The sequence below is a fragment of the Mytilus edulis genome, chromosome 6, assembly GCF_963676685.1.
Source record: "Mytilus edulis chromosome 6, xbMytEdul2.2, whole genome shotgun sequence".
Taxonomy (NCBI): domain Eukaryota; kingdom Metazoa; phylum Mollusca; class Bivalvia; order Mytilida; family Mytilidae; genus Mytilus; species Mytilus edulis.
The window spans coordinates 24978399-24999414 of NC_092349.1; the positions used below are offsets into that span (position 1 = coordinate 24978399).

General features: G+C 32.3%; 3 protein-coding genes across 5 annotated transcripts in view; 1 reads left to right on the top strand and 2 right to left on the bottom strand.

Annotated features, from left to right (window-relative positions):
• LOC139527392 (acyl-CoA dehydrogenase family member 11-like) overlaps positions 1–1822 on the bottom strand; it is a 34708-nt gene extending 32886 nt beyond the window's left edge. Inside the window, exon 1 of one of the 2 annotated variants that reach the window (XM_071322803.1) lies at positions 1540–1822. In XM_071322803.1, coding sequence (XP_071178904.1) covers positions 1540–1773 — 234 coding nt within the window. In that variant the 5' untranslated portion in view covers positions 1774–1822. The remainder of the gene's footprint in view (positions 1–1539) is intronic. The other variant, XM_071322804.1, reaches the window with a different exon arrangement.
• Positions 1823–8287: 6465 nt separating this feature from the next.
• On the top strand, positions 8288–10898 carry LOC139527393 (ras-like protein family member 10B). Its single transcript, XM_071322805.1, has one exon. It carries the CDS (start codon positions 10111–10113, stop codon positions 10735–10737), a length of 627 nt encoding a protein of 208 aa, XP_071178906.1. The 5' UTR covers positions 8288–10110; the 3' UTR covers positions 10738–10898.
• A 7473-nt stretch (positions 10899–18371) lies between these two features.
• Positions 18372–21016, bottom strand: part of LOC139527394 (transcription elongation factor SPT6-like) — a 39241-nt gene continuing 36596 nt past the window's right edge. Inside the window, exons 36-38 of one of the 2 annotated variants that reach the window (XR_011665350.1) lie at positions 20616–20791; positions 19201–19829; positions 18372–18752 (exon numbers count right to left, since the gene is read on the bottom strand). Coding sequence is in view for 1 of the 2 variants with exons in the window: in XM_071322807.1 (XP_071178908.1) it covers positions 19494–19829; positions 20616–20791 (512 nt within the window). In the remaining variant the exon portion in view is untranslated. Of the gene's footprint in view, positions 19830–20615; positions 20792–21016 lie in introns of both variants that reach the window. The other variant, XM_071322807.1, reaches the window with a different exon arrangement.

Below are 21016 nucleotides of genomic sequence, written 5' to 3' on the forward strand. Positions count from 1 at the left end.
TATTTTATTTATTTAATTTTTTTTTGGAGGGGGGATAGGTTAGGATGAAAAATTTGCTCTTGGACTTTTTTTAGCATATCCAACTATAGCAGTCATCACGTGACTTTGATGACGTCACACATCACCCATATTAAGTAAAATGTATAGAAATGCACAGGAGCTTTCAAGAATCGATAAAATAAAGTACTTTAAGTTCATGATACAAAAAGTGTGGGAATATATATATATATAGTAATTCCTCATACATGTATATTAAGAAATATATTTATGCCTTTTGAAAAAGTTTAAATTTTGGTCTTCTCCCTTCCAAATGCTTTTGAAAATTTGTCTTGTTGCCTCGATAAGTTCACACTGTTAATCACCCAACTCCGATAAATATTGGATTTTCTGTCGTGTTAAACCTAAAATTGCGATTTAAACAAAACAGATGGAATAATTGTGGGAATATGTGCTTATTACTATATTCATAAATATTTGAAATATTGTATATATGCAATAGCTTAATTTTTTATCATGTCCCTTCCAAATTGATTTGAAAATCAGTCATTTTCAGAAAATCTGGTATTTTTTTCAAGATGGCGACCTCATTGACAGCGTGGGATGACTTGGTAAAAATATATTTTGTAAGATTGTTACATTGAAAATCAAATAACCGTTGGATGCTCGCGTTTTCAGTCATTGACTTACCTTAGACATACATTGTTAGAGCAGCATATAATCAAACATTGGTTCCTTTTGATAAACATGATAAAGCTGTTACATGCTGTTTATTTTATGAAATTTTGAAAAAAAATGGTGACCAAATAATTTTCAAACGTGGACGATGTTCGACACTTATTTTGAACATGCACATAATTCAATTTAATTTCACTGTTTACATTGCAATTAAATGTGACATGTTATAGTCACTATAATGATAGCCAAGGGCATAGCTAGATAAAGGAGATACTAATTAAGTCATAAAATCAACGTGATCAAAGATCGAAAACAAACATGGCACCTAATCACGATGTAAGTTTTGACAATACGTAAATAATAAATAATGATAATACCAATGTACGTGACTGTAGATTAATTAGTGTTCTCGATGAAATTTATTATGATATTATTTTATATTTATAAAAAAAAGACCTCAAATGGATATTAAATTACCAAGGTGAAATAAATATATTGTTTAATTTGCTTTAAATCATTCATCGGGTAACCAGTAAATTTTACATAATCCAAATTAAACCAGTAACATGCAGAGTTATCGAACATAATCATTTGATAATTATGACTGGAAAAGTTGCATATGGGTAATTTGTCCTGCCTTTTTATTTTTCAATCTATATGGTGATGCCTTTATCTATTAGTTTAACTTGACTTTTTTACATAAATTGTCATCCTGCTTTTTATTTTATTGCAAATTGTCTTATCCTGTCTATTTTTTCTAGCCAAAACTGGGTTACTCCTGTCCCACCCTTTTTAGCCACGCCCACTCGCCCCTAATAAACTCAAATGGTAGCTCCCTTAAATATGTGCTAGTAAAACTTATACCTGTTTTGGTATATTCTTCTCAAGGATTTTCAACAAAGTTTGGTCCTGTTTCAGAAAATTTCCCAACTTAGGTTTTGGCTGTGTAAAGTGGCCTAAACGAGCACTAGAGAATGGAACAGTGTGTTCAAATTCATTATCATTTAATGTAGTTGCTTTTGTGTAAGCTGTTCGTGTCAAAATTCTTGTCACTCTTGTCGTTCGTTGTGTTGGAAACTTCTTCAAGAAGTTCTGCATTTTCTCTTTTATTTATTTACATTTTGAGTTACTTCCCATACAATTAACTGCTATATTCAAACTGCTGATCCCGAGCCAGAACCCAGAAACTGCACATATCGTAATAGCAAGGATTTCTATAGTAAAACTAAACAAATACTTGTTAATAATTAACAAAAAAGGTAAATATGCTACACAGTCTTGAAACTAAGACCTTCAGAGTGAAAATTTCATATCTTCTCTCAATTTTAAAATGGTTAAGAAGAGATATAAATCTGTCATCCACTACTGATTAGGGGACAGATAATATTACATTAAACAAATGTTTAAAATGTGTAAATTTTTGATAAACCATCAAGTAAAGAAATTACAAAGTAAATAGTAAATATTTTGATTTAGTTTTACAGCTACACATTACCTCATCAGATATTAAAAAAAAGAAGCACAAGTTTTGAATAAGGGAGCTACCATTTGATTTTTATGGGGGGGCTAGGATGAAATTTTAAAAAAATAGGCAGGACAGGAGTTTTGAGTTAAAAAAAAAGGCAGGATGAGACACTTTGCAAAAAAAAAAAGGCAGGATGACAATTTAGGTAAAAAAAGTCAGGATAAACTAATAAAAAAAAAAGGCAGGACCGAATTGAGTGAAAAATAAAAAGGCAGGACAGAGATTACAACTAAAAAAAAAGGCAGGACAAATTTTTTCATCCTAGCCCCCCCCATAAAAATCAAATGGTAGCTCCCTAATGTATTATTTTTTCATAGTTTTTTATGTTATATTTAAGCATTGAATCTTTAATATATGGTAAATTTCAACGTCTTAATTAAGTTCATTAATACAGATACATGAAACGTGTTGTTACTTAAATACTATGAGGGCTCTGAACCACACCCTCTTATTGCATGTATTGATTGCATTGATTGTCATAAGATGGTTAGATGAAAAAAAACATGTAAAAATAATTGGGTATAATCCTCTTGTAGGGGATAAACCCCATTGATACTAAATGATACCTCAATATTTTTATGGTAGGGGTGTTGCATTCACTGAGGTTCAGTACCTATAGTCAGAGACCGATCCAGAACTTTTTAAAGGGGGATGATTAACCTAATAGAAGGCCCGCTCCAGTCCAGCTTCAGTGATTCCCTATGTAATCAACCAAGTTTTTCCCATGAAAAAGGAGGAGGGCAACCCCCAGGGCCACAGGGCCCCCTGGGTCCGCCTTTGATAATTATATTAATATTGAAGAAAGAATGACCAATAAACTTGTACACAGATCAGGTGACAAAATTCCCAGGTCTTTGGGGATCTTCTTTGGAAGGTGAACTTTCAAATTACATAATTGGTTTAATAATATTGACCATTAATAATTTGAGATTCCGAATAGCATATTTATATATGATATGAAGATCCTACATACCCCAAATCAATATATATTTATCAAACGTTAATGCATTTTTTCATAGTATGTAATAAAAAGAGGGTCATTTTTATATAAAACCTTACAAAAAAGGGGGAGACAGTGTATTTATTACTAACCTATTTATGCAACAATTACCACTTATGGATCACAATAACATAACATGTGGTTCCAGTCAACTAACTAATTTTAATTGGAGTAACAGATTAATTTGAAATTATGGTGTTTTTGTAAGTGGTGCAGATGATAAGCCCAACATCATTTTGATGTGATTTCTCGGGCTTAGATGTTGGATTGTACATAGAACAACAAATGATTTTTATGCAATAGTTGCTTATTCACAGGATCAGCATGTCTGTTGAATTTGAAGCCATCGTGTAGACTTTTCCAACAAGATGCCAGCATTCTTATGGATACGAACTGTGTGCCTGTTCTTGCTGGCCATTTTTTTTTCATATGAGTCGGACTTCATTCAGACACTTGAAAAAAAAGCAAAGAAGCCATATCATATAAGTTCACATTCAGATATATTGATGATGTTATTTTCATTAACAATCCAAACTTTTCTGATTGGGTTCCATTAATATTCCCTCCAAAACTAGAGATTAGGAAATAATGCATGGCTGCCTCTGTCTAAATTTTATACTTTTACCTCGAATTTGACATAAGCGGTCATTTTAGTACCAAAACCTATGACAAATGAGACGATTTTAAATTTCAAAATTATCATTAAGTTCCCCAACCTTAGTAGGCTAGCAATATACCTACACCATCTGTACATAGGATGTACATCTCCCAACTCATTCTATATATTAGAGCTTGCAGCTGCTACCCATACTTTATATATGATGTCAGGAATATGACAGTTGCATAGTCCCATTCAAATTCGCTTGATATGTTTTAAAAGCTTTTGATTTGTCATTTGATTAGCCGAGGACTTTTTGGTTGAATTTTTCCATGGAAATTGGCAATCCCAAGTAACAAATAAATTAGAATATCTTTATTCCTAATAAAAGGGCTCATAAAGAGCATATAAATAAATATAAATCAACACAAATTACAAAATTCATACAATATATCCACTAAACAATTAACACATGCAATCTAATATACAAAGTCATACTGATTCAGTGTTAATAACTAGATATGATTTAGAACGAATCAAGGATTTGCACTTTACCAATCCTTGAACGAATATACTTAATCATAGCCACACTCTTTCACATTTGTCTGACATCAATACCAATACGAATCATAGTTTGCATTCTAAAAAAAAAATATCTCCAATAGTAAAAGTAATGGTCCACATTGTTTCATAACCACAGGTTGGTTTATCTGCTTCATGTTTGAAATGTACAGTTGAATCCGTTTTTCGTATAACAATAAGAATAAGAATAAGAATATTCATTATTCCAATCAAGGGCCCTATATATATATCTTTATTCTCATAAACCAAAGTACAATGGTACAGAGACATATACAAATAAATTAACATAGTATAAATTTTAAATACAAATGTAAAATAGAGACATAAAGTGATTACCCAGAAGATTCTAGGCATTTAATAATAATTCTTATAAACTTGCACAGATTGTTTAGTTCAGACGGGTTGTTACTATTCATTAGACCTTGAAATTTTAAAATATTTGGTCTGTTTATAAAATGATGCTTTAGTAGCAGTTGTCTACTATCGTCTATTGCCGAGCATTCTAAAATATAATGGAACTCGTCGCCAATGTCACCGGAATTGCACAAAGTACAAATACGATTTTCTCTCTAAATGTTTTGCCATCTACCAATTTCGATAGGAATTTTTGTGTTCAACGTTCTAAATCTGCAAAAAGAAGCAATATTTTTGTCATCTAAAATATCAAAGTAGGTTTCGAAATTTATACTTTTTTTGAATAATTTATAATTTAGAGCTTTTGGAGAATTCTGTACAGTAGCATACCATGTCTTTCTGAACTGGTCAGTTAATCTTAATTTAACAGTATTGTATACAACCAGTTTTTACTTATAAAATATTTAGTGTTCCATATATTTGATAGCCCACAATTATCAAGCACAGATTTTACATTCTTACACCAAGCTATATTTCCATTATAACTACCAGTAACAAGATTGTATAGAATAACAGGAAGTTTCTTATTTTCCCCAGTTGATGGGCAGCATAACATGTACACATAAAACAATACATCATGATTTGTAACAGAAAAACATTTTTATAATAAAATCTTGATTACCTAAAACCCCACCCTGAAAACTTTACATAAAAGTAAGTCTAAAATGAATGCATATATTCCTTTAAATTTTGTCGAAGAGGTATCAACCAGTGTTCTGCATCCAGATGGTAACCTATTTCTGGAAGATTTTTTACCCAATAGTCATCCCAAGGAATTATATACAGTAATATTTAGAACATAAATCATCTAGCTTGGTCAAACCAGAGACACTATATTGTATTATATGTCTCCAGTCAAACCTATATAAAATAAACGAATATCGATCGAAAAGAGACTTTTGTCTCTATTAAATGCCTGTCTTAATTTGCAACAAAACAAGATATTAAAACTGTGTTGGTATGATACACACAATGCAATTATCTCCGTATTAACAATAAAATGTTTTCAATTTCATTCAGTAGGTTAAGAATTTCTTATAAATGTTTTTTTTATATTTATATCTTTATATTTCTCTTGCTTATTTTGATCTTATATATATACTGTCTCTGTATTTAGTCTGTGAATGCTGTCTGTTGTAGTCGCATGCAAGAACTTATATATATTGCATATTATGTATTTTACAGTAAACAATTGCCGAATAAAAACTTACTTATATATACATTGGCAATCATACCTCATCTTCTGTTTTTACATATTACTTTTGAAGACGGTTTGAACTATGTTCTGTATTACACTATTTATAATTTTAGCGATGATAGTTTTGTCAAATCTGTACTTCTCTTTTGATTGGAATTCATCCACAATTGTAAAAATATATTTGTTCAGGTAATTTGGCTAAGAGTCGTAAACTATATCATGTATATGGTTTCCATGCATTCACCATGTGTTTCCGGATTCAAGGCTTGAATTTCAGTTAAAATCAATATTGCATGTTGAACATATTGATAAAATGGAGAAAAGTCTAAACTTAATCAAGAATCTCAAGCCATCTATTGCAGGCTTTTCCTACAGTTTTTTTTTACCTGATATTTCAATAAGTAATTTATAATTTATCAAAATAAAAGTTAGATACAGGAAAAGTACAAAATGTCCAGATTCTTTTTTATTAACTACATGTTTGAGTCTTAAATGAATAAAATGAATAACATTACAAAACGGAAGACATTTTGTCCAAACTTTTGAAAACATCGAAACTCCCCAAAACGCTTATTCCCGACGCTACGTTTGCTGTTGTGTTTTAAAATTAAGTGTTCCTGATAAATAAAACAAATCGTGTTGTGAAATGGGGGGGGGGGGGGGGGATATTGAAGGCTATCGAAAAAAAATAATGGTGCATGTTACTCGGAACATAGATTCGACACAGATTGCATTTTGCTATTTCTATAAGTAAGTTATAGCTTTTAGCGATTTATTCTTGCTAGAGGCAAATGTTTGATTCAGAATGTCAATGATATTTACCACTTTTTCAAAACCAATCAATCTAATTAAAATATTGATCTCTGATTACGTTATACTACATATGAGCTCATATGTAGTATAACGTAATCAGAGAAATATAGATTCCTACACTGCAACAAGTGTATTACGATATTTCTCTACTCGAGACAGTTAAATTTTATTATTTAAAGCGCGAGGCTTGCCGAGCTCTTTAAATAAATAAAATTTAACTGTCGAGAGTGGAGAAATATCGTAATACACGAGTTATAGTGTCGGAATCTGTTTCTCTAATGATTTTTATCCTTCTTTTTCAAAGATTTTCAGAAACTTGTGTTCTTTATATGCGACGTCACCAGGCATGGTCGCCTTTTTTCATGACGTCACAATATGAGAATTCTGAAGAAAACAAAACATTTAGACGTCATAATCAAATTTCGACTAATCATTTGCCGAGAACAGATTTTTCACTAGTGAGGAGAAATATTTTTCTCACACCGGTCAGGAAATGTGAAAATAGCGCAAAAATTAGAGAATCAGAGATCGATATTTTAATTAGATTGAAATATTGATCTCTGATTACGTTATACTACATATGAGCTAATAGTATAACGTAATCAGAGATCGATATTTTAATTAGATTGAAAACCAATGTATCAATTAAAATCGTCCCTTCAGTAAATACGTGCATTCACTAAATTAAAAGTACAAGTCAGGCCTCGAAATTGTTTTAATTAGTTAACCATTTGTCCTACCTGCTACCCATGTTATAACTGTCGTACTAAAAATAATCCATCAGCTGTACTTACGAAGCCGAACTTTTTCGTAAATAAAAACTTGTACATAAAACGTTGGTAACTGAAAGACTAATCACAAACAGCGACGAAAACTGAAGGGGATTAAAATATAGTAAGATGCGTTAGAAACGAGAGTAAATATGTTTTTTTTATAAACGCAAAATAGAATTCAAGGTATAAACTTATATGCATAAAACTTGAGAGAAAAGATGAAAAATATTTGTAAATGCCACTTTCATTCCGGCGTAAATGAAGTTATCTCTTACATTCTAGCTATTCTACATTTAGTCGCGAAGAAATTGAAATCCGATGAAAAAAAAAGAAAAGTAGCTTGCAATTTAATTAGAATGGTCTGTGTTGAGGAATTTTCCCTATCAGCATCGATCTGGGAATCGATTGACTAAAGATTATTATGGAAATTGATTTACAATCACGATCTATCGTCTGCCAGTGCTGTGATTGACAGACGAACATAATATCGTTTCAAGAAATATTGATCAAAGACTTGTTATTGGCCATGTGCTATTTCCCAAATGAAACAAATTACAGAACAAAATCCCTCATCTAATAATATCTATTAAGTTGTAAGATCAATTAAAAAAATCTCTGGTGGTAAATGGTTAATTCGTCACTCCCTATCGGCTTTCGATCTTTATGTTTATAAACAGTGACACACAAAATAAGTTTTAATTTTAGATTAGATATCCTAACATCGATAAGAAGAATAGAAAAACCTCATCAACAAAGAGAAAAATCAATTGTATAAGAACTGTCTCTTACAATCGATCAGAAACATCAAAAGAAGCCATTAGACAACACGAAGTCGACGCCTCAAGATGACATCGAACATTGTCAATTGTGCATTGCAACGTTTTGTTATATGTCTTTGTAAAGATCTTCGTAAGAACAATGTTTAATCTTAAAAAGATATGCTTGATGCAGAATGTACTAGTATTCATTGTCGACTTAAAATGTATGGTATGATGCCGAAATATGAGAAGGAATTATATGTATTGAGTTTGTTTGTTAAATACAGGCGAGGTTGTTGATACATTTTTATTTGCATGCAGCTTGCCCATGTTGCCTGACAAAACAAAAAGCATTGTCAACTAAGCGAGAGGCAAATGGATCCAATTTCGTACGTATATAGGCTCTACTAAACATATGAACATATGTGGAATAATTATAATTTGGATTTTTTTTTATCAATAGGAAATACAACTTCATCTAGGATTTCAGAATGCTATAAGAATTTGAAGAATCTTCAATTATTGTTATACTAACGTAGAACCTTTGATTTTAAAACTTACCGAAATGAAATGGAATATATGCCATGTTTGCTTTAAAGTAATAGCAATTAAATATAGATGATGTCACTTAATTTACCTATCTCTATTATTCATCAACATACCGCACATCTGTGACAATGTGATTTGCCTTTGGATATCTACAAAAATGTATTGTCAATATGATGAAGACTTAAAATTTTGCTTTATTTAGATGAGTTTCTAGGAATTATTGATGGTCAACAGTCGAATCATCAGTCAATATAATATCCACGGAAGTTTGCGTGTGTTGGAGCAATTTCACTTGCAATTTAGATAATTATCATTCATCCAAAAAATTGATTTAATACAACGGGGATGTAAATATATATGGAAACTATACGGAATCTATTTCAATTTTGAAATTGACATCAATTTAACAAAACAAAAACATACAACAACGAGTTCTGCCGGGACTAATATACCAACGATCAATAATTGTATACGCAAGAGCATTTATAATTGAATTTTAGAAAACAGTTTATTACAGTAGAGATTTCTTGCAATGTTGCAACGGTCATTAATTTACTAATCCGATGAAATAGACCTGCGTTGAGACATTACAGCTTACAGTGCAAGGTTTTAAATTTATAGGTTAATGTCTGTTAGTTCAGCGTTTTACACAGGCTTTACAACATAAGACAGCTAAGGATCGAATAGAATTCACTTTGAATTTCATATTCAGATGAGCTCACTGAAAAGTAATACTTTGACAATTAAGCCATATTTACAATTAGAAATAAGCATGCAACGAGAATAAAGTTAAAATACAATCCTTTCATTAGAGGACTCTCGTTTGGAGACAAACATGATTTGCTAAAAAAAAATGTTTATGAAAATGATTCGCTTTCAAAATAATGTTTACACAACAGGATCCACTTCCAAAGATAAATTTGTCTTAACAGGATACAATTTGTGTAAACAGGATACACTTGAAGAGATGAATATGTTTTAACAGGATACACTTCAAGATACAAAAATACAATTCCCGAGATAAATTTGTTTAAACAGGATACAATTGCCGAGATAAATTTGTTTAAACAGGATATACTCGAGAGATAAATTTGTTTAAACAGGATATACTCGAGAGATAAATTTATTTTAACTGGATACACTTCCAGAGAAATACTCGTTGTACGGAAATCAGTTATAAATAAAGGCAAAACATAGAATCTATGAGTAGGTGAAACAAACAAGTATGACTTCAAATGGTTATACAGACCATCAGAAAGTGACTATTGTAATACTGGGTGCTCCCGGTGTAGGAAAGTCATCGATAGTAAAACAATTTGTGCACCATACGTTTACAGAGGATTATGAACCTTCTGATGATAAATCTTTTTATTTCCCGTCAGTTGTCATCAACGAACACGTGTACGACTTAAAAATAGTGGACTGTCCATATATCCCGTACTTTCCGTCTAATTCCTTACAAGAATGGTCGGATTTTCGGGGTTTCAATCTTCGCATCGCCACAGCTTATGTCTTGGTCTATGATATAACTTCAGAGGAAAGCTTCAGTTATATGAAAGCTTTAAGAGAACAGATTCTGGATAGTCGAGACATGCACGATGTTCCGTTAATCATTGTCGGAAACAAATATGACTTAGCAGACGACCGAGGAGTCTCGAGGCGGGATGTAATAAATATGGTGAAAAAACATCGAAAATGTATACATGTTGAATGTTCGGCAAAGTATAACTGGCATATAATATTTCTGTTCAAAGAATTAATGAAAGCAATAGATCATATTGATTATGGTCACAAACCGACAGCAGTGCGTGTTCAGGATGCTTTGCGAAGAAACAGGTGCTCGGTAATGTGAGAGTTTCGTGTTCGCCAAATGGATTGCGTGTTGGTCTGTGCTATAAAAAGTAAACATTTCAGTCATGCGTATTCAGCTGCTTCTTGTAATCAAAGAAACTCTAGACACAGGTAAAAGACGTTTATTGTTCTTCAATAATAAAATAACGAAGTTACTTTTCATACTTATTGATTTTTTAAAAACTTTATCAAAATGATCTAACATTAAGGTCTGGGTTTTATCCGCGGTGATCTATTTTAAATAGGGTTTACCGATGGAAATCGGTTTATTAATTAGGGGTAGCACGGCCGGCTTGCGGTTCCATCTGTTTGCGTTGAATAAAAAAGAGCCTTTCAGCAAATAAGCTTTTTGGACAAGAACACACCCGTTGTCGTGCTAAGTGTAAAACAACAAAAATACCAAACTCTGAGGAAAATTTAAAACGGAAAGTCCGTAGTCAAATGGCAAAATCAAACGCTCTTATACTCAAACATATCAAACGAATGGATAACAACTGTCATATTCCTGACCTTGTACAGGCATTTTCTTATATAGACAATTGGGAAAATATATTCCACACGTAGTTTTAAGTATCAGGAAACGGGGCATATCCGATAAGTGCACACATGTTACAACTCATTAAATGTTGAGTTGCTGACGAAATATGAAATAAGTCTGTTTGGTATAGTATTAGAGAAATTATTGACGATATTATATGTTTCAATCAACATAATTGAAAAAAATTACGGTATCGCCAAAGAGAATGTATGCATGGCATATCCGTGAAGTACCCACGAGTTACTTATCAGCACTGCCAAGCTGCCGACCAAATGTGAAATCAGAAGTAGTTTCCGAGAAGGTATTATGAAAATATCTTTTGGAAAAACGTATAAACGGACAAAGTGGTTCCATTAAAAGAAATCACAGAGATGATTTATATATTTTAATATGTTATAATAACAAAATTTCAAGGTTCTGTATTGACGTTCTTTACTTTTGCATGTCGTATGAATTTTGTTAGTTTACACTTATTGTATCTGCTTAAATATGCGAAAGGGATAAAACACTGTAGTTTCTTGTACTACTTTAATAAGTAATCACACTTATACATTCAGTATTCTCCGAAATTTGTTTTTTCCTTGGTTGCGATATGACACGTACTTTATGTCGTTTCTGAGAAATTAATTGCGAAATTAAGTGTTCGAAGTTACAAAGGAGACAAGCCAAACTCATAAGTCTAAGAGAAACTGACAACGGCATGGTAAAAAAGGGACTGAGCAACAGTGATCTCAGGTGCTATGGAAGGGCTAGCAGATCCTGCTCCACATGTTTAGTCCGTCTTTGGTAGTCCTCTAAGTACATTGATGAGTTTTATCTATAGTGATTAGACACACAATAGCGGATTGGAACCGTTTAACCAATAGTTTGCATATTTAATTTGTTATTTCTCATGACAAAAGAGGTTATTTTTTAAATTGATGACTTTCACGTATGTCGATCTAGCGGTGTTGTCTTCAACTGCTGAGGAAATTACTCTTTTATGTTGATTCCGCAGTTATACTTTTTGAAAATATTAAATAAACTTTAAGCTTGTAAAAATCAAGCAAATATAGATTTCACTTAAGTAGTAAACAAAATAATGTTTTGTAGTAATTATAGCAAGTATAGTTTTAGTTTGTAAATTACAATTAGTAATTAAAAATAATTTGTTTTCTCTCTGTCTGTGTCGCAATCCACCAACTCCTGTGCATGTTAAAAGTTATATATTTCATAATTTCATCATTTTTTTTTTAAGTATCAACGCATTATCTATCAGCTCTTGGAATGTTAATGAAATGTTTAAAAGAATAAGTGGTAACAGAGATTATAATCAAGATTGCAATGTTATTTCTCTAATTATGACTGCAGATATTGTTTGTTTTTGAGAAACACATATCTCCATTTTCCAAAGAGATTTTAAATTATGACGAGAATCTATGGGTGCCTAATTTTACCTCGACTTCCATAGTTTACTGTCAATTGAAAAATGTCATCGCGTCAAAATATTTTTCGGAAGACAATCGAACAGAAGCGATGCACCAGAAGCAAAAGCTGATCTATTCAACTCTCCCAGTTTTGAGTCAAAGTCTCATAAAATTACTCACAAAAAAAACTTAAACTTGCATGCCTAGTAATATCATTCTTTAGTTTCGTCAAATAGTGCTAGCTCTGTGAAACGCCTTCCAAACTATCCTGAAATCTAACAACATTAAAAAAAAAAATACGTGGCGAGAGTCAATAATTATTAAATATCAATTAATTAAAAAAAAAAAAAGAAAAATGAATCTTGATGGTTTTCGCTTTTCCGATATAAAAGATTATTCGGGTAATGGGGTGCAGGGGCGGATCCAGCCATTTTAAAAAGGGGAGTTCCTAACCGAGGACAAAAAGGGGGGTCCAACTACATGTCCCCTTTCAAATGCATTGATCGTCCCTTGGGTGGATCCGCGCCTTGGGTGGTGGTGGGTTGATAAACTTTGGTATAAACCCGGTGGACTGATTTATTTGTCATGTGGACAGTAATTACGGTGCTTGGTATAGGAAAAAAACATATTGTTTTAAACGTTATAATGCACTATAGTTTTAAACCAATAAGTGTTTCAGAGCAAAGCCAAGTAGAACAGCAAATCACCGAAGTGTATTTACTTCACATATATACCTTTAAAACCTTAGTAAAATAAATGATTATGTTAGAAGCGACCGTTAAACAAAGATTTCCGTCACTTTTTTTCTTCATTTTTGTCTCTAGGTTGCTGTATCGTTTGGGTACATACAACGTTCTTTTATTAACTATGATATGTCAAACTTTAGAGCTATTTTCCTAATGCTTGTAGTTCAAAGATTTGGTTGGTTTGCTTGCTTTGTGTGTATAAATGTTGGCTTAAGCATTGTAATTAAGATTGCCATCAGCTTGTATTATGGATTAGGGTTGGATGCTTGAAACAGTTACATTTATACAAATAAAGCAGGGAAGCCAATTAAACCTTTAAACTACATGCATTAGGAAAATAGCTCTAAATATTTGCATTGTTTGAAGTTCGCCTGATTTGTTATCCAGGACTGGCCAGGATCCTACATATATATAGGTTCCACATAAAAATCTATCTTAAAGTAATATATACAATCATTGGCTTTTTGTCGAGCTTTCGACTTTAGTCGAAAAAGCGAGATATAGCGATCCCATATTCCGTCGGCGTCGGCGCGACAGCGTCACAAATATTCACTCTGTGGTTAAAGTTTTTGAAATTTTAATAATTTTTACTATCCTAGATTTGTATCAAACTTGGACAGAAGCTTGTTTATGATCATAAGATAGTATCCAAAAGGAAATTTTGTCAAAATTTGGTACCTGTTTATCTGTATTATTCTTATAAATAAACCTAATTTTTCTTCCAGTTAATATTACATACAGTCTGCAGTTTTAAAAACATTTATTAGATTCATAAAGTATCCTGAAGATTTATCAAACTTGGACAGAAACTTCTTACTATCAAAAGATAGTATGGAGAGGAATATATTTATTGATTTTTTACCTTATTTTAATTGAGTCTGCGATTAACAGCAAACGTAGGCGAGACACTGGGTTCCGCGAAACCCTTACACATTTTTGTATTGACTTATTGGTCGGCTTTATGCATTGGTCCGTCGCAAGTCAAAGCCAGCTACCATGTTACGGCCTTCAGCAACATTATTTTTTTGCATCACTTTCTGAAGGTTTGGTTTTATACGTGAAGTATTCTTATATACTAAATGGGCATTTTCTAGCATGGAATCAAACTGGTATAACACAACGATCGATATACTAATATTGCCGGTTTATACACGTCAGCTAAATGTCGATTTTCAGATAACATAAATGCAAGCGGGCAATTAACGTATTAGAACTTTCTAATCATAAAATTGAATTTAGATATCAACACAAATAACATGATAACAAAATTACAAGCGCATATGTATCACAAATACAAAGTACTGAAGACAAACATAAAAATTTTGAATTACAAGTTGCTATTCTCAGACGTCCAACTGTCGACTTGCACTGTTGCAAATTAAGAAATGTAAATAAATTAGAAACACATCTCCATTAATCCCAATCGAGAGTGTACACGGATTCCACGGTACCCTCTCAGCTCACGAGGGGTGTTCGAAGAACATAGGGATCTACGTAAATATGCATACATATTTCATTTCTTGATTCTTAAGTTGCTTAGACCATTTTTCTTTATTCTTTTTGTTCTTGTCTCTAGATCTGTTCTTTAAAATTAATAAGCACTCCATTATTATACTGTTTTGCCTATTTTTCTCGGTCCTTAATCCCCCTCCCCCTTTATTCTACAAACCCAACCCAGACCCTCTATTACATATTAGATGTGTGAAAAGGGCTTTTTAAATTGAAATTATGTCTTGTAACACAAACTAAACCAAAATTTGGTACTTAATATGAGTGACAACAGGATATGAATTTTTCAAGCAAACAAAAGAATATTTGAACCGTATCAGCATACCCAAGATTTTCAAAAGTTTGACTTATCAGACTGTTTATCTAATAGTTGGCAATGTTTTTGAACTACTTTCGAGCTATTACTAGTGTTCTTAGATGGACACCTTGTTTTTTGTCTTTTTGCTAATTTTGTGTGTGTGCCTAGTGATGGTTTAATGAGTCAAGCCTGTTATTTAGTTACTTCTTTTGTTGCGTTGATGTGTTGTTACACTACTGTTCCAAATAAGTGGGAGGATTGAGTTTTCATAAACATGCTTAACCATTCTTTATGTTCCTGACCCAAGTCCTAACATAACAGTTAATTGACCAATCAAATATTGCATTGTTAATAAATTGATTCAACTTCAATTCTGGACAATGGGAGATAACTCCAATTTTAACAGATGACTTTCTTGACAGGTGTAACATTGTTTTGTGACTTGAACATCTGAGCTTATATTACAATGATAAATTTCCGAAAATGTTCATGGATAAGATGTATAGAAATTTATGATCAATGTTCTATATTTTGTGTATCAAATAGCTACTGTAAATTCAGAAATTGTTGGATGCATTTATTTTTAGGTTTTTGTCATTTTAGACTAGAATGCAATTTTAATTTTTGCGATAATAGGTAAAAAAATCCTGTTTAATTCATATTAATGTTATTTAAATGCAAGTTCAAATTATTGCGATTGTAACTCAGTCACATTTTTCGCATTAATTTCTGAATTAACAGTAGTGATAACTTGTTGGAAGATATAGATATCAAATCAGTAAGAGAATTTTTATTGCATGTTATACAATCTTTACCCAAAAAACTGTTCATGCAGAAAAAACCCACTCACCTAAAAAAATGTGTAGAATCTTGATATGTGAGCTGCCTTGATTGAACCAAAAGAATACAGACAGTATACCCATATTAGTGAAATGTGCCAAATCTGACACAACTGCATACCAAATGTCATCAATTTACCATAAATGATGTTGCTTCAGCTAACTTAATCACAATAATTAGCATTTAAAATAAGTGTAATAGACTCTGTGTGAGGGAGCTAGACCAAATCTAAATGAAATGAAATGAACCAATGCTCATACAACTGCATACCAAATATCATTGAATTCCATCAAAGGTTCCCCTTCAAAACATAATCACAAGCTTAACAAATTGTTTACACAACCAATGATGCAACCACTGCAGGAAACAACCAGTCTTGTCCTTTCATGTTGTTGAGGGAAAAAAACAAACTTATATATATAGGCGAGATAGACAATCAAGGAGGTATGAGGTAACTGGAAGGGATGTATGCTTAATGAGTAATGCAGACCATCAAGACATATTATTGTGTGATTTTCTCTTATGACAAATGGTTTATATGTCTGTGCATGCTTCAAACTGGTTTATTAGTACAAAATTGTGTGAAAGTACCAAAATCGTCTCTCTGGACCAAGTGTAGTATAATATTTGCTTGTGGGTTTGGAGATGTTGCTTTGTGTGGTCCAAGACCAAGTATGAGTACATATTACGTACTAAGAATACATATCGTAGCTTTTAATACAAAGGTCTGTTGTGCTGTCAAAATTTTAAAGACAACAGTCTGATACATAGAATCTTCTAATGATAAAGCTTTTGTGTTCAAGGAAAGGATTTCCTTTCTACGTTTAGCTCTAAATTAAATTACTTTATATTAACAGTTTATGTTATAGTCCCTGGCGATTGAATGGAATACTGTTGATTTATTTCTTTTCCTGGAAACTGACTTTTATGGATTGGGTAAAACTTATGTTTTAGTGGTAACTTGATTTCAAGGATAGCTCACATTCTGTTCACATGTCCTCAGAAAATGTGCACTTCAATTATAGGTGTCTGACACAGAATAAATGTCTGACACAGAATAAATGTAGTCAAAGAACCTGAAATTTGTTATATGGAACCTTGTGGTACAATTTCAGAGAGATCCATACACTTTCACACAAGTTAGAGTCCAGAAACTACAAAAAATGCTTGATTTTGGCCCTTTTTGGCCCCTAATTCCTAAACTGTTGTTGCAATAACCCCTAAATTCAATCCAAGTGTTCCCTTTGTGGTATGGAACCTTGATGTACAATTTTAGAGAGATTCATACACTTAAACACAAGTTATTGTCTAGAAACTAGAAACATGCTTGTTTTTGGTCCATTTTTTGCCCCTTATTCCTTCATGTTTGGCTCCCATCCTTATTGTCATGAAAGTAAAAAAAAATGCTTGTTTTTGGCCCCTAATTCTTAAACTGTTGGTACCATAACTCCTAAAATCAATCCCAACCTGCATTTGAGGTATTGAACCTTCTTGTAAAATTTCACTTTAACTAAAGTTACTGTCTGAAATCAGATTTGTCTTTCGACACATATCATAATGATTTCACAGACCATCACTACCTTGCCTTCATGGCCAGACAAAAACTTATAAACACATTTTTTTCATATTTTTATTGAGGTAAATTTCCTCATAATGTTGTTTTACAATGATTTAGCAAGGTAAAACACATCTTGACTTGTACATGTTTATACAATGAATAAGCATGGTCAAACACATTATAACTTGTACATATATATACAATAAAAAGTTATTACTTTATTCTTTTCAAAAATCATCACTTCAACTGATGTTATATGTATCAAAATGTTCACGACCAATGAGAAAAAATCCTTAATAGTTTGTATAGAAATAAACAAATGTTTGAAGAATTTCTATTCATGCTTAAGTTAATACACAACTGTAAAGTTTACCTTAAACTTCTTATAATAATACAAGTAACAGATTTTATCATGAAATGTTAACAAAGAAATGTACAGCCTGCAATCAACAAATACCATGCAATCTACTACATTTTTCTGCCTTTAATGGACTCCGGTTTGTATTGAAATTAACATGATTAATTGGATGAAACTTGTATTTAAATACAATTTAGAAAAGTCAATTTTAAATGATGAAACTTACATTTGAAATATTTTGGAAGACATGTTTTTTTAAAAACCAATCCTTCAATCCTTTAACAAACATATTATAGTACCACTGTAACATTATACATAATTTCTCAATCTATGAAGAAAGATTTATAAGTAACAGAAAAAGTTCTAAATACATCTACAGATATTTTTCTGGCAGATTATCATAAATATTGGCAAGTTTAAATGAAACTAAAAAAAAATTAAACATTTTTTTTTAATACTGGTCTGAATTGTTTGTTATCATAAAAACACATTTAAAGAATATTTGAATATTTCTCAATGTTACTTACATCTAAAATAAATTAAAGCACTCATACATGTATATCCTAATGTATTCGTAATATAATCAACCACTTATCCTTCATTGAAAATTCCAAGTTTTGATGGTCACTGTGTCAACTTTATTACTGTACTGTAATGATACTTTAATAAGATGGCAAACTTAATGCAGATATCAGATGACTTGTACACTGTGCCTTACATGAACTATACAAAATACAGATATCAGATGACTTGTACACTGTACCTTACATGAACTATACAAAATACAGATATCAAATGACTTGTACACTGTACCTTACATGAACTATACAAAATACAGATATCAGATGACTTGTACACTGTACCTTACATGAACTATACAAAATACAGATATCAGATGACTTGTACACTGTACCTTACATGAACTATACAAAATACAGATATCAAATGACTTGTACACTGTACCTTACATGAACTATACAAAATACAGATATCAGATGACTTGTACACTGTACCTTACATGAACTATACAAAATACAGATATCAGATGACTTGTACACTGTACCTTACATGAACTATACAAAATACAGATATCAGATGACTTGTACACTGTGCCTTACATGAACTATACAAAATACAGATATCAGATGACTTTCTATAATGCTCTGGCCCTGAATATTTATAAATACACATGATGTACACAATATATGCACAGGCGCTGAAGACTTATAAATACACATGATGTACACAACATAGACATGACATGACCCCTTAATGTGGAGAAGTACTTGTTCATAGCAGTTACAACTAATGCCTTTGTCTGGTTTCAGTCAATACTTTCCACAATGGAAGCCTATAACATGTATAAGCAGATACCAAAAAATCTGCAATAACGTTGGCTTCAAACATATGACAGAAGCCTATTAGCAGATATCAAAATAATCTGCGATAATATTGGCTTCAAACAGAAGTCCTTATACGTTTAACTGTCACTATCCAGTGTGTATCACCGCTCGTCAAACAACGGCGTAGAATCTCCAGTAGGCATTGGACTATTTCTGTGAACAGCTGGGCTAGCCCTAGGAGTTGACTTACTAGGTCTACCTTTAGCCCACATTTCTGCAGCTTTGGCCCAGTCTGTTCCAGCTGTGGGTCCCATGGCTCTCTGTGATGGTGGATGTGATGGTGTTCGTGGTGTGGCCCTTGGTGTGTGTCCAGGCCAAGCTGGTGTGTGTGGCTGTCTGGGGGTGGGGTTGTATGATGGGGTAGGGTGTCCAGCTGGTGTTGTGATGTGATGAGAAGGTGTCATCATTGGGGTCATCATAGGGGTGGCTCCAAGACCCTGAAATAAAAATAAACTGGATATAAAATTTATTTACATTTGTACAACTCAATTGGAAATCTTGTAACCTGGCACATTTAATTGTAATGAATTAAGATAAGGGTATTTCTCAACAAGACAGAAACCCATGAATCTTATGATCTTTATTATATGTATGGTAAAAAAAAAGATCTTTACTTATTCCCAATCTTTATTTATTATTCAGACTATTTCAAACATAATTCTTTTAACAAAATGAATTGTATATATTTAGTATGCAGCATGTGATTACAATTGAAAAATTGGAATTTAAAGATATAAGTAGCTGGAAATTTTATATTCAGTCAAACCTGTCAAAAAAATCACCCTTACAGTAAGAAAAAACTTACCATATAAGGGAGGTAACTTTTCATTTGAAGTTTAAAATGCAAACATGTGAGCCAAGGCTTCGTGTTGAAGGCCGTACTTTCACCTATAATGGCTTCATTTTTCTACATTGCAACTTGATAAGACTTGTCTCATTAGCACTTATACCACATCTTATTTCTATTCATGTTACTACAACTGCACAAGAAGAGGCTTAACAGACAAGAAGGTTTTTATTAATAATAGTGATATCCTTACGTCAGATTTAAATGTATTTCCAAAAAAATATACAATTAGGCTGGAGAATTATTATCTGTGATGGATTAGAGAAAACATTGTCCTTTTTTATTCAGAAATGTATTTCTTTTGTTTTCTTCCAAAAAACTATTTTCATTGCATTCAAATTCAATTTTGCATATGCATTAAATTGTTCAAACTTACAAAGCCTCCACTGAACCCAGCCACAGGAGGAAACTGTTGTGGTGTGGCTCCTGGTGTCATTCTAGCCACTCTAGGGGTAGCCACTCGTGGTGTGGCTCCAGCCACCTGGGCCAATGTGTTGTAGATATTATTAGGTAGCCCAGCAGCTGCTCTCTGTATTGTGGCAGCATCCACACCTGATAATAGACAAACATAGATTAATATGACATGTCTATTATAGTTTAAATACAGAGTATTCTGAATTACATACATGTAATGTAAAACTTTTAAATCCAAAGACACGAGGCTCAAATTCAATCATATTTTTAGCCTGTAGATGGCTTTACAGACCCAAAAGCCTTGGCTGATGAGCATGTTGTGCGTCAAATGTGATATCGATAGATCTGCTTCGAAGAAAAATT